Source organism: Felis catus, chromosome B1 (assembly GCF_018350175.1).
Source record: "Felis catus isolate Fca126 chromosome B1, F.catus_Fca126_mat1.0, whole genome shotgun sequence".
Lineage (NCBI taxonomy): Eukaryota > Metazoa > Chordata > Mammalia > Carnivora > Felidae > Felis > Felis catus.
Genome location: NC_058371.1, coordinates 28,887,353 through 28,901,631, shown reverse-complemented (window position 1 = coordinate 28,901,631; position 14,279 = coordinate 28,887,353). Strand labels below are relative to the sequence as shown.

The window sequence follows — 14,279 nt, the reverse complement described above, 5'->3', positions numbered from 1 at the left end:
TGCACGGACAGTACAGAGTCTGCTTGGCATTCTCTCTCCCACTCTCTCTGCTTGGGATTCTTCTTTCTCTCTGCCCCTCCCCTGCTCATTCACACATGCTTTCTCTCTCAAAAATAAACAAACAAACACTTTTTAAAAACCCACACATTTCTCAAAGAAGAAAAACTTCTTCAACAAAATGTGAATATTGAAATATCCTACACATTAGGGCCCCAATTTTTTTCCCTTTTTTAAAATTTATTAGTTTTTTAAAAATTTACATCTAAGTTAATTAACATATAGTACCATAATGATTTCAGGAGTAGAATCCTGTGATTCTTCACCTACATGTCTACCCAGTGCTCATCCCAACAAGTGCCCTCCTTGTTTAATGTGCCCTCACATTATGCAGAAAGATAGCAAAGACACTTTTTTTTACTAAGAATGATAGAAGTTTCAACTTATTGAGGAGCCTGGGTGGCTCAGTCATGATCATGGCTTCGGTCATGATCTCGCAGTTCATGGGTTCAAGTCCCGCGTCAGGCTCTGTGCTGACAGCTCGGAGCCTGGAGCCTGCTTCAGATTCTGGGTCTCCCTCTCTCTCTCTGCCCCTTCCCCACCTGCGCTCTGTCTCTCTCTTGAAAATAAACGCAAAAAAAAAAAAAAAAAAAAGCTTTAACATTTCAATTTATTGAAGACATGAAAATCCTAAATGTGTATGTACCGATTAATAGTGCTTTAACACACATGAAACAAAAATTGACAGAACTAAATAAAGGGAGAAAGAGATATATCTGTAATAATTGCAGATTTTAACATGTATCTTAGGAAAGACACTTTAAATCAAAGGAGAACATTGCCTAAATAATGGATATACTGTGTACCTATTTCGGCACAAAGCTAACAACAAAAGCTGGCAGTGCACATCTGCACAGCACAGAGAACAGAAGGGTATATATAAAGGGTATATATATAAAGTGCCCAGACGTCAACAGTGATGATACGTGAGGAATCAGATGGGAAGATCTAAGTACTCTGGAATTTATGTGCATCAGTAGTGTTCACATCGATATTAAGACTGTGTATCACTTTCTACACTAAAAAAAAGGTAAAAAATACACAAAAATTTGAACTTATACAGCAGAAGAATGAAAGGTGTAAAAATCTCTATTACAAAAGGATTCATTACTGGGGTGACTGAGTGGCTCAGTTAGCAATGCCTCTGACTCTTTATTTTGGCTCGGGTCACGTTCTCACAGTTGTGAGATCTAGAGTCCCGCTTTGGGAGTGGGCATGCAGCCTGCTTAAGATTCTCTCGTTCCCTCTCCCACTTGTGCTCTTTTTCTCTCTCCCCCTCATCTCTCTCTCTTTCAAAAAAAAAGGGGGGGGTTTATTACTTCACCAAGTGGTTTACTAAACATTGTTATTTCCTCATAACAATTTCTGGGAGGGGAAAAAAAATCTATCTTCATCTAATCACTAAATTAGATAGATGAGAGGCTTGTCTACCCAATTTCAATGTATCGTGATTATAGAAAACAAATAAAGTCAGGATTTAACAAACATGTTAGCTCAATGACTAGAAAAAAAATGGTAGAATTAAAGGGAATAAAATGGAAATAAAAGGCAACACTCTGAAGTCTTAATTACCCTCCATCTAATTATTGCTCATTAAGGGAAAAATTTCTCTTTGCCTATGATCTACAGAAAGCATTGTGACTCTCAGTGGTTGGCTGCTACCATACTGTTCTTGAAGGATTGAAAATGGGATGCAAAAATCTTTTTTGCTTTGCTCTCAGAAAAACCACGTCATATTAAATACAAAAATCTTGGATAGTCTTGGATGTCAGGCTAAGGATTCTGGCCTTTAGTCTCAGGAAAGAGGGAGGCACCAGAGAGAAATGCCAAGACTCAGGGATGTACTTTCAGATGGCGAATCTGAAAATTGTGTATAGAAGAAGCAAGGAGGAACCCTGGGGGTGGGGGGGAGTTTGATAACAGTCTGGGCTAAGGGACCTTCACTGGCAGAATTAACACGGAAGATGGTAAGAGAACATTTACATAAGATATCATAAAAGGACAATACAGTCCAAAAGATAAAATGTCACAGTGTGACACACACACACACACACACACACACACACACACACACACACAGGCAAACAGTTTCAAAAGAAGAAGATTATTAGGGGAAGGCCACTGAGATTGAGAAAAATATGGATGGGAGAGGAGATCAAAGATTAGGAGAATAGATAATGATCCCACTGTTAAAAGACTCTAGCCTAGAATAAGCAGCCTTCTTCAAGAGAATGTTTTCCCTCTAGGGTACAAAAGAAGTTAAGTGCAATGAGTACTCACTTCAGAAAGATCTCTAGCACAGCCAGAATACTCAGAATATATTCATTACTTTCTTGTTTTATTATTTTTTTTAATGTTTATTTATTTTGAGAGACAGAGCCAGGGAGAGGTAGAGAGAGAGGGAGAGGAAATCCCAAGCAGGCTCCACATTGTCAGTGCAGAGCCCAACGTGGGGCTCTATCTCATGAACCTGTGAGATCATGACCTGACCTGAGCTGAAATCAAGAGTCGGATGCTTAACCAACTGAGCCACCCAGGCACCCCTCTTGTTTTATCTTTTATTTATTTTTAAAAATATTTTATTTTTAAGAAATCTCTACACCTAATGTGGGGCTCGAACTCACAACCCTGAGATCAAGAACTGCATGCTCTACTGACAGAGCCAGACAGGCGTCCCCATTACTTTCTTGTTTTAATCTAAATGTAGTACAATCCAGCCAATAACAAATCCTACATTAAAACTCATCCTAAAGGACCCCTGTAGTCCTTAAGGAAGAAACTAATGATGTTCTTTAAACTCTATTTGCCTAGATTTGTTTTATCTTTGTGTTGGTAGGACAAACATTATTTTCATGAATTCTGACTTAACACATTTCATAACATGACAGTTATAAGATTTTCACCAACGAGACAGATCAGGGAAATGAGGCAAAGGAAAGCTTCTTAGCATATATATAAAATGCCTCCAAACAAAACAAACAGGACAAAGTACTAGTGACAGTTTCTTCATCAGTAAAATGAAAATGATATGTAGCTTATTGAGCAGTTACAAGGATTACTACATCATTTACATAAAGCACCTACGAGAGTCCTTGCACATAGTAAGGGCTCAAAAGTACTTATCAATAAGATGGCTTTTAAAATTCCCTAATACTCATGGTGCCTGGGTGGCTCCATAGGTTGAGTGTCCGACTTCTGCTCAGGTCATGATCTCACGGTTTGTGGGTTCAAGGCCCAAATCAGGCTCTGTGCTGACAGCTCAGATTCTGTGTGTGTGTGTGTGTGTGTGTGTGTGTGTGTGTCTGCCCCTCCCCTGCACACTCTCTCTCTCAAAAATTAATAAACATTAAAAAAAATTTTTTTTAATAAATAAATAAAATTCCCTAATACTCAATTAGTCAGATAATTAGCAAACTAGATAGAATTCAGATAAAAGACTCAGTTATTTTTGTTGTTTACTTATCAATTATTAAGAGTATCGGTGTGTCTGGCTGGTTCAGTCAGTAGAACATATGACTCATGATCTCAGGATCATTGGTTCAAGCCCCACATTGGGTGTAAAGTTTAGTTAAAAAAAAAAAAAAAAAGAGCATATATCCTGTTCAAGTAAAATTAAGTAGAAAAATACCAGATGAATTAGTTTCTGACTTCAGAAATAGGCTATTTACTCAGTCACTGTCTTGTTAATATGACATCACACTTGACTTGAATCAAAGCTAAGTAGAATTTGAAATATGTTAAATATGAATTAGAAGAAAATAGTAAAAAATAAATAAATAAAACAAAAATTTAAGAAGGAAATAGTTCACCAAAATTTATCAACCATGAATTCTTCACCTTGTCTTTTGGACAAGAAATTGCTTTAGATCCTGAAGGATGTTTCCTGATTTTCGTCCAACTTCCAAATACAAGTTTGGTCGATCAAAACCAGTACAGGTAATCTGAGGATTCTTCAGTTTTAAGCAATGTATAATGTCTTCCCGGATTGAAGAACTTGCAGTAGCAGTGACTGCAACAATTGGAACCTAAATGAAATAAAACTGATTTGTCAGAAAGGAGAGCACTCATTACTTCCTAACATTTCTACCATCTTCTTACAAAGAGACTGGACAACAATTATATGAGGAACAATGTTAAAAATATAACTTTAAAATTACTTTTTCAAAGAAGAAAAAGAAAACTTCCTACTTACTTGTTTCTCAGCCTTCATAATACATTTACTTTTTAAAAATCAGAAATCATTTGGGGCACCTAGGTGGCTCAGTTGGTTAAGTATCTGTCTCTTGACATTGGCTCAGGTCATGATTTCACCATTTGTGAGATCAAGCCCTGCATCAGGCTCTGCATTGACAGTGAGGAGCCTGCTTGGGATTCTCTCTCTCTCTCTCTCTCTCTCTCTCTCCCTCTCCCACCACCATTTCTCTCTCTCTCTCACACACACCTCCCTCACTTGTGTGCATACACGAACTCACTCTCTCAAAATAAACATTAAAAAAATCTTAAAAAAATCATAAATCACTTAAATAAAACACTAAATCCATACGATTTTTCAATACAATCTACCTACTTATTAGCTATCTAACTCTTCATTTATTATTTTGTAAACATTTATTATATTTATAATAGTGCTGATATAAGTCATATGTTATACCTTATTTTTTATTAATCTGTGATTCACAAATCATAAACCCTTTCATTCACTGAAAATCTAACTATACAAAGCAGTAAGTCTTTTTTTTTTTTTTTTTTTGTCTCCTATATTGTATATATTGGTTTATGGCTTCTCAGATCTAGAAACACAGCTCTTAATGACCTGGATAACCTCTCTCCAGTTCACTAAGTTAATGATTGCATACAATACATAAGAGGAGTACATAAAATGAAACATCTATTATTAATTGGTTCCTTCAGCAACCAACTCATGTTCTATTTTTAGTCTAGAAAAGACTTAACTTAAAAGGTTAGCAGCCAAAACAGGAGACATGCAAGGTACTAAGAAAAACATGAATATGTAATCTTTCAGAAATTCTAAAGTAGAATAACAATATATCTCCCATGAAACTATATTCAATATTTTTGTCCCTATTATCACAGGGAGCTATAATTAATTATGCTATTATTTTATATTCAGAAAAAAATGGAGTAAGTCTTCAAGTTCTTCCTAAATCATTAAGCTGTTCTATATCCAAGAATACAACTTTCTAAAAATACTTTTTGTGGTCTCTTACAAACAGAATAAATGATATCCTCAGAAAATAGCTCTTTAGATGCCCTGCATGTAACTCACAAATCAGTTTAAGCAATCATCCTCATGTAAGTGAAAGTTTATGGGCAATTTGTAAAAAAGCAATTATAGAATTTGGAAAACAAGATACAATTTACTAAACACTACAAAGTACTTTTACAATCAATATAGCTTTACTGAATTACAAATTATTTCGGGGCACCTGGGTGGCTCAGGTGGTTAAAGCATTCAACTAGGGCTCAGGTCATGATCTTGCGGTTTGTGGGTTCAAGCCCTGCGTTGGGCTGTCTACTGACAGCTCCGAGCCTGGAGCCTGATTCTGTTTCTGTGTCTCCCTCTTTCTGCCTCTCCCCAGCTTGCACTCTCTCTCTCAAAAATAAATAAGCATTATAAAATTTTTTTTTTAATTATCTCAAAGCTCATATAAAAAAATGAAGTCTGGAAGTAGTTTTTTTTAATGGAAAAAAAAAAAAAAGAGACCACAACCAGTGCGACCCAGTTATTTGCATTTTTGCATTCTCTATCCTTAAATTCTATGAAATTATTTAAATGTGTTAAGTATTTTTTAATGTTTATTTATTTATTTTGAGAGAGAGAAAGAGAGATTGAGAGCAACCTCTCTCTCTGGAGCGGGGGGGGGGGGGGGGGGGGGGGAGGAGAGAATCCCAAGCAGGCTCCATGCTGCCAGCACAGAGTCCAACATGGGGCTCGAACCCTCAAACCACAAGATTATGGGGCCGAGCTGATGTCAAGAGTTGGATGTTTAACCAACTGAGCACTCGGGTGCCCCTAAATGTGTTAAGTATCATTAAATGTTTTAATTAAATTTAAAATTTTTAATTAAATTATTTAAAAATTAACCCCCCAAATTAACTTCCTTGAGTTTTGGCTTATAATCAGACTGTTCTCTGAAGTTAGAGAGTGCCATCTATAACAACTTATAAATGAATAGGCCAATTTATAAAGAATTTAGTTTCTCTAACCAAGCTTAGAGAATATATATACATATATATGGAAAGTTCAAACATTAGAAGCTCCTAGGACATGTACATTCTCCCTTTTTTTTTTTAATGTTTATTTTTTTTTTTTTTGAGAGAAAGAGACAGAGTGTGAGTGAGTGAGGGGCAGAGAGAGAGGGAGACACAGAATCTGAAGCAGGCTCCAGGCTCTGAGCTGTCAGCACAGAGCCCAATACGGGACTTGAACTCACAAACTGAGCTTAATCGACTGAGCCACCCAGGTGCCCTGAGGAATGTCTTCTCACCCTTACAACAACAAAGCATTTTCATCAACTTAAGTGCTTTATTCAAACAATTCATAAATGCACTAAGAAAATACTTGTTGCTTAACTACATATGCAGAGAAAGACAGATGTTTTCAGGATACAAAGAATAAAAGGGTATGGTCTGTTTTTCTAAACAGTATAATGTATGAGTGAATAGGCAATGCATTTCTGAAAATAAGAAATTAAGCAATGGAACAGGACACCTCTTGAAGAAGTTAATAGAAAAGTCAGGCAAAAGAGCAGCATGGTAGTGAAAAATATCTGATGTAGTCAGTTGCCCGAGTTCAAATCCTGTCTTTTTTGTCACTAACGAGGTGTGAGATTTTGAGCTGTTTATTTCACTCTCTAAACTTTGGTTTCCTCATCTATAAAATGGCAACAATAACAGCAATCTCATAAAGTCACTGTGAAGACCAGAGGACAACAGGACATGTAATGTGCTGCACATAATGCATGGTACACAGTAAGCACCCGAAAAGTTTCAGCCATTACTGATGTTGTCATCGCATAATGGGAAAGAATTCTACACAAGAATTCCGGAGCCCTAGGCGCTAATCCAAGATTTGCCACTGACTTCGGCGAGGGCTTCTCTTGGCCTCGGTTTTTTTCTCTAAAATATATGTACTGGGCTCCACAATGTTAGACTGTCTTCTAACTCAAAATTCCCATGTTGCCACTAGAAATGCCCTATGCCAGCGACCCGCTAATGATAAAAAATCACCGTAAATGCACTCTTTCGCCTCAAGCACTCTAGAAAGTCAGTCACAGTTAAGAATGCTGCTTCCACAACTAGAAAATAGAAGTAATGGAATATATTAATTTTTAAAATTTTTTTAATATTTATTTTTGAGAGAGAGAGAGAGAGAACGAGTGCACGAGCAGGGGAGAAGCACAGAAGGAGACACAGAATCCGAAGCAGGCTCCAGGCTCTGAGTTGTCAGCACAGAGCCCAATGTGGGGCTCCAACCCCTAAGCTGTGAGATCATGATCCGAGCCAAAGTCGGACGCTCAACCAACTGAGCAACCCAGGTGTCCCTGGAATATATTAAATTAAAAGAAAATAGTTGTTTCCTTCCACTTCAGAAATGAATAGAATCTGTTCTCTTAGAAGTCTGTGGTACCTTATGATGTTTAAAATTTATAAATGAGAGTGAAGCCTGGAAATAGCACACAGGCTGGTTATGAGACAGGTGATCACACATCCTGGTTTCCAGGGACACTCTGGTTTATGCTGTCTTCACAGCATAAATATTAATAGCTTGTAATCTCTAACATTCCAAAGCAAACTGATTTAGGCAATAAATTATGGTGTCACCTAGTCATATCAAGTTCTTAATTCATGAAAACTCTTACTCTTTAAGTTGGAAATTTTGGCTTCTTTGGAAATAAGTACCAGGTTTTGTTAAAACAGGCAAAAAAATATAAGTTAATCTTATGACTATATATTTAGGAATGATTCAGTCCTAGACTTCAATGGTATAGCACCTACAGATTCAGAGAAGTAGGACTATTCCATCTGCTTCTAAATTTGGGTCGTGTTGCTAATTCTCACTTGGTACTGCATAATATCATGCTTCATTCATGCAGCCATTCACTCAGTCCAAGTAATTACTGAGTGCCTGCATGCCATCTTTGGGAAAGGCTGGGGGAGGGAGGAATGGAAAGAATCAACATGTCTCACGGATCTCACGGTTCCTTCTCCTTGAATCTTAGAGAATTTTAAGACTGGTGTATAGCTTTCTGCCTGGTTGCTCTTTCTGAGACTCACTTTGTCTCATTCTCTCCACATGGGAATCTTTATGCCAAGTGGTTCAGTGATTTCTTTGCTATTTTTAAACTCATTGAAATCATATGGTGTGAAGCTGCATCAGCTGTCCCAGTGTGACTGTAACTAGAAAGAGGAGAAAAGCACAGACAACCGTGAGGAAAATGAGAGTCCTACAACCACCAGGTGGCATTTCTCGCCACCTAGCTAATCAGCAGGATTTGTGAAAACACTAGGGGGAAAGGTTTTCTCAGCCATTGCTTGACAAACACCCTGTGCTATACTGAACCATCACAAGAAATGAAAATGATCCAATGGAGTCCACAGCCAGATAGAATAAAAGATTTAATTCACCACTGAAAAGTGTTTAAGAACTGCATAAAATACTTAAAACTCCTCTAACACAATCCTTTTGGAATCAAAGGCCTGGGAAAGGATTACAGAAAGCAATCTTCCTATTTTCCAAAAGCTTACTTTAAACCATTCTAAATTAATGGAAAGCAGACCTTGAGGCACACTGAACCCACTGACTTTTACCACACATACATCTTTTTCCTCTATTATACTACTAACTACTATTAACACTGCTAATATTTCTATTATATTAATTCTATTCTATAGAATTCTATATTAATTCTATATTAATCTATTATTAATCTAAACTAATTCTCTATTAATCTATTCTATTAATATTTGTACTGTTCTACACACCATTTACTGTTTGGTACTATTGTTTCTACTTTTATAGGTACAGATCTAAACTCCTTTATTGGACTATGAGCTACTTCAGAGCAGAAACTATACCTATGTTTTTTTTACTTCTTTCAAATCACTTGTTTGAGAAACTAGCAGTGTCCCACTGTGAAACTACGGCCCAACTCCACCACTAGGGGACTTCTCTGATTCTTGGCTTTCTCATCAGAATTCATTTATTCATTTAACCAAGTATTTTATGGAGCATCCACTATGTGCCCAGTCCTATTCTTGATGATACGAGCAAGATTATCAACAGCCTGTCCCCACAGAGAATATCCTAGTGGGGACTCACAGACAATAGACAAAATGTAACACAGTAAGTTAAACAGTGGTTAAGTGCTTTTAAAAAACAGCAAAGGAATAGGAGGAATATTGAAATGCTGGAGGGAGGAATTGATTTAAAAATTTAATATGATGACCCAGGAGGCCTAAACGAAAAAGTAGTATTTCAGCAAAGACCTGAGAGAAGTAAGGGATCACCCCATGTGAATTATCTGGGTGAAGAGTATTCAGGGAGAGGGAAGAGCGGGAACAAAGCCCTATTGCGAGAGCATGCTCCGTTGAAGAATATCAAAGAGAATGTGGTCAGGACGCAGCAAATGAGGAGACAAGTAGAGAATCAAGTCAAAGACAAGATGAAAGACCAGACCACATAAGACATGGTAGTGAGTTCTGTCATTATTTAGAGAGAAAGGTCCACTGCTAGAGGATTTTCAGCAGAAGACATAACCTATCTGACTTATTCTAAAAGGATCACTCTAGATGCTGGGTTAATAGACTGAAAGAGGGAATGAGTAGAAGGAGGAAGACCAACGAGGAGGCTACTGCTGCAGGGAGATGGAGATGGTGGCTGGTACGAGGGCGGTGACAGAGATCAAGACAGAAATTATTAGATTCTGTACATATCCTGAAGATCTCATGAGATTTCCTCACTGTTTAAATGGGTGGAGGGGCGTCCAAGTGGCTCACTGGGTTAAGCACCTGACTTTTGATTTCAGCTCAGGTCATGAGTTCAAGCTCCGAGTTGAGCTCTGTCCGAACAAATCTTCTCTCTTGGGATCCTCTCTCTCCCTTTCTCTTTCTGCACCCGCCCCCCTCCGGCCCACCGCCTCTCAAAAATAAATAAATAAAAACATTTAAAATAAATAAATACATAAACATGGGGGAGGTAGAGTATGAGAAAAAAGGAAGAGTTGCAAAATTTTTTTAAGTTTATTTATTTTGAGAGAGAGTGAGGGAAGGGAAGAGAAAGAGACAGAGAGAGAGAGAGGGAAAAGAGGAAGAGAATTCCAAGCAGGCTCTGCACTGCCAGTGAGAAGCCCAATTCAGGGCTCTATCTCAGGAACCATGGATCATGACCTGAGCGGAAACCAAGAGTCGGACGCTTAACTGACTGAGCCACCCAGGAACCTCAAAGAGTTGAAAATTTTTGGCCCGAGCACCAGAAGGATAGACTGCTATTAAATGACATGGGGGAGGGGTGCATTGGGTGGGTCAGTCGGTCATGTATCTGACTCTTGGTTTCAGCTTAGGTCACAGTCTCACAGTTGGTGAGTTCGAGTCCCACAACAGGCTCTGTGCTGACAGTGTGAAGCCTGCTTGGGATTCTGTCTCCCTCTCTTTCTCTGCCCATGCTTGCTCTCTACCTCTCTCTCTCAAGAGTAAGTTTGAAATGTCTATTAAGTATCTAAGTAGAGTGATGTTGAGTAGGCAGTTACATTTAAATAAGTGTGTGTGTGTGTGTGTGTCTGTGTGTGTGTGTGTGTATTTTATAAAGTGGCTAAAATAAATATAGTGATAATACCAAATGCTAGCAAGGAGGCAAAGAAACTGGATCACTCACACCTTGCTGGTATTAACTGAGTCAGAGGATATAAATTTGGGAGTTGTCAACATATAGATGGTATTTAAAGCCGTATGTTAGATCAAATGACCTAGGTGGGTAAGTGCAAATAAGGAGGAGAATTAAGTCCAAGGACTAAGGTTTCAGGCAGGCCAATGTTAAAAGTGCAGGGAGCTTAGATGAAACAAGCAAGTATGAAGAGACAGGAAGGAAGGAAGAGAACCAGGAGAATCTGCTAACTTGGTGACAGGTGAAAAACTGTTTCAAGACGGTAATCAAGATAATAATCTTGCTGGCTTGTTGTGATGCTTAACCAAGACGAAAGCATCGACCCCAGGGCCAGTCCCATAGTTGGAGCTCAATTCAGTCTAGTTTGATTCTCTCTCAGTGTATACTTGTAACTGGTACATTCAAGGTTTTTTCTTGTTTTTACTTTATTTTATTTTAATGTCTGTTCTAACCACATTTTTATGAGAAGAGCTAACAAAAAGAAGCTCTCAATTTTGCTACCTAGGGGTGCCTGAGTGCTTCAGTTGATTAAGTGTACAACTTCAGCTCAGGTCATGATCTCACAGTTCATGAATTTGAGCCCCATGTTGGGCTCTGTGCTAACAGCTCAGAACCTGGAGCCTGCTTCAGATTCTTGTCTCCCTCTCTCTCTGCTCCTCCCCTGCTCATTCTCTGTCTCTCAGAAATAAACATAAAAAAAAATTCTGCTACCTAGAAGCATAATTAATATGCAATGGAAATGAACTACACTCTACCAAAAGAATAACAAACAATCTTGGTGTTTCTTCCTTCCTTCCTTTCTTTCTTTCTTTCTTTCTTTCTTTCTTTCTTTCTTTCAATCTCTGTTTTTCTAAGTTTAGTCACACAACTGTTAAATCTTGGACTCTGACGACATATGTGATAGCTTCACTACTATGTGGCAAACCTAAACATAAGTCGACCTTGTTTATTCATTCAAAATTAATATAGTAGACTGGAGAACCCAGAAATAGATTCATCCAAATATACCCAAATGATTTTTAACAAAGTGTCAGAAGCTGTTCAATAGAAGAGGGACAGACAGACATTTCAACAACTGGTTTCAAGCAACTAGATAGACATCTACAGGCAAAAAAATGAGCCTCAATCTAAACCTCACACATTACACGAAATATAACTCAAAATGCATCATGGACTTGAAATCTTCAGGATCTAGGGTTAGGTGGAGAGCACAATACAAGAAAAAACTGATGAACTGGACTTTATCACAACTAAAAATGTTTGCCATGTGAAAAACACTTTGAAGAAAATGAAAAACAGCTACAAATTGGAAGAAAATATTTACAAACCATGTATCTGACCAAGGATTCATACCTATCTACAATAAAACACTTTCAATAGTAAAAATAAATACATAAATAAATAGACAAATCCAATTAAATCAGGGATTTCACAAAAGAGGCAATTAGTATATAAGATGTCATCATCAGCCATTAAAGAAATGCAAATTAAAAACACAACAGGCTAATCCTCCACACTTATCAAAATGGCTAACCATATATGGGGTGCCTGGGTGGCTCAGCCAGTTGAGTGTCTGACTCTTGCTTTCAGCTCAGGTCATGATCCCAGGGTCATGGGATCAAGATCCAGGTGGGACTGTGTACTGGTTATGAAGCCTGCTTAAGATTCTCTCTCTCTCTCCCCCCCTCAGCCTCTCTTCCTGCTCATGCTCTCTCTCTCTAAAATAAGATTTTTTTAAAAACTGTATTTAATGGCTAACACAGAGGCAACTGGGTGGCTCAGTCAGTTAAGCGTCCAACTTCGGCTCAGGTCATGATCTCGTGGTTCATGAGCTTGAGCCCTGCATTGGGCTCTGGGCTGACAGCTTGGAGCCTGGAGGCCGCTTCAGATTCTGTTTCTCCCTCTCTCTCTGCTCTCCTCCATTTCACTCCAACACTCCATCCCTCTCTCTCTCCCTCTCTCTCTCTCTCTCTCAAAAATAAATGAACATTAAAAAAAAATGGCTAACACCAAATGCTGGCAAGGATGGAGAGAAACTGAGTCACTCAAACACTGCTGGCAGGAATGTAAAATGGTAAAGCCACTCTGGGAAACAGTTTGGCAGTTCCTTAAAAAACTACATATGGGGCACCTGGGTGGCTCAGTTGGTTGAGTGCCCAACTTCCGCTCAGGTCATGATCTTGCGGTCCGTGAGTTCGAGCCGTGTGTCCAGCTCTGTGCTGACAGCTCAGAGCCTGGAGCCTGCTTTGGATTCTGTGTCTCCCTCTCTCCCTGCACCTCCTCTGCTCGTGCTCTCTCTCTCTCAAAAATAAATAAACATTAAAAAAAAAAAAAAAACCTACACATGCACTTACTATAGGACCAGCAACTGCATTCCTGGGCATCTGCCCTAAAGAAATAAAAACTTATGGTCACAGTTTGTTTACACACTTGCCAAATGAAGGACTTCTGGGTTGTACACAAATGTCACAGCAGCACTATTCGTAAAAGGCAAAAACTGGAAACAACACAAAAGTTCTTCAACAGGCAAATGGTTAAACTAACTGTGGTACAGCCACACAATAGAATACTATGCGGCAATAAAACGGAACTTTTGATTTACACACCAACTTGGGTGGATCTCAAGGGAATTATGCTGAGTGGAAAAAGACAATTCAAATAGGTGACAGACTGTACGATTCCATTTATAGAACATTCTCAAGAAGTTAGGGATGGGGGGGATGGGGGGACGGCTGGAAAAGAACAGCTTCAGGAGGCTTGTGTTAATGGAGCAGTTGTGTATCTTGACTGCCGGGATAGTTTTACAAATCTACATATGGGATAAAATTGTACAGAATACACACACACACACACACACACACGCGCGCGCGTACTTATAAAACCAGTGAAATAAGTATAAACTGTGGAGACTAACTAGTTTTGACACTGTACTACACTTACGCAAGATGTTACCATTGGGGACATTGTGTGAAAGGTACACAGACCCCCATTGTACATTTTTTTTTTTTACAACTGCCTGTGAATCCATAATTAATATAAAAAATAAACTGTTGCCATTACTTTCAGTTTTCAAGCCATTCATATAAAACATGCCATTCATGTACTTATTCAGAAATTTGCTCTTCTTTATAATTAGGGAAGAAGTGGAGTTCTAATACTAAAAACTTTATTAAAACCTCTTTAGTTCATTTTTCAGGTTTTCAATATGATGCAAGAAAAGATAACCATGCTTTCACAGCATCCTAGAGGAAAAGGACATTACATAACACCTCACTGAGACAGCATGGGAGACCTAAATATGTTCTCAAGTAGTGTCTGT

General features: G+C 38.3%; 1 protein-coding gene across 6 annotated transcripts in view; it reads right to left on the bottom strand.

Annotated features, from left to right (window-relative positions):
* Positions 1-14,279, bottom strand: part of WRN (WRN RecQ like helicase) — a 149,765-nt gene that overhangs the window by 56,634 nt on the left and 78,852 nt on the right. For all 6 annotated transcript variants that reach the window (XM_023252444.2, XM_045055341.1, XM_045055343.1 and 3 more), the window contains one exon: positions 3,895-4,082. In XM_023252444.2, the coding sequence (XP_023108212.2) occupies positions 3,895-4,082 (188 nt within the window). The remainder of the gene's footprint in view (positions 1-3,894; positions 4,083-14,279) is intronic.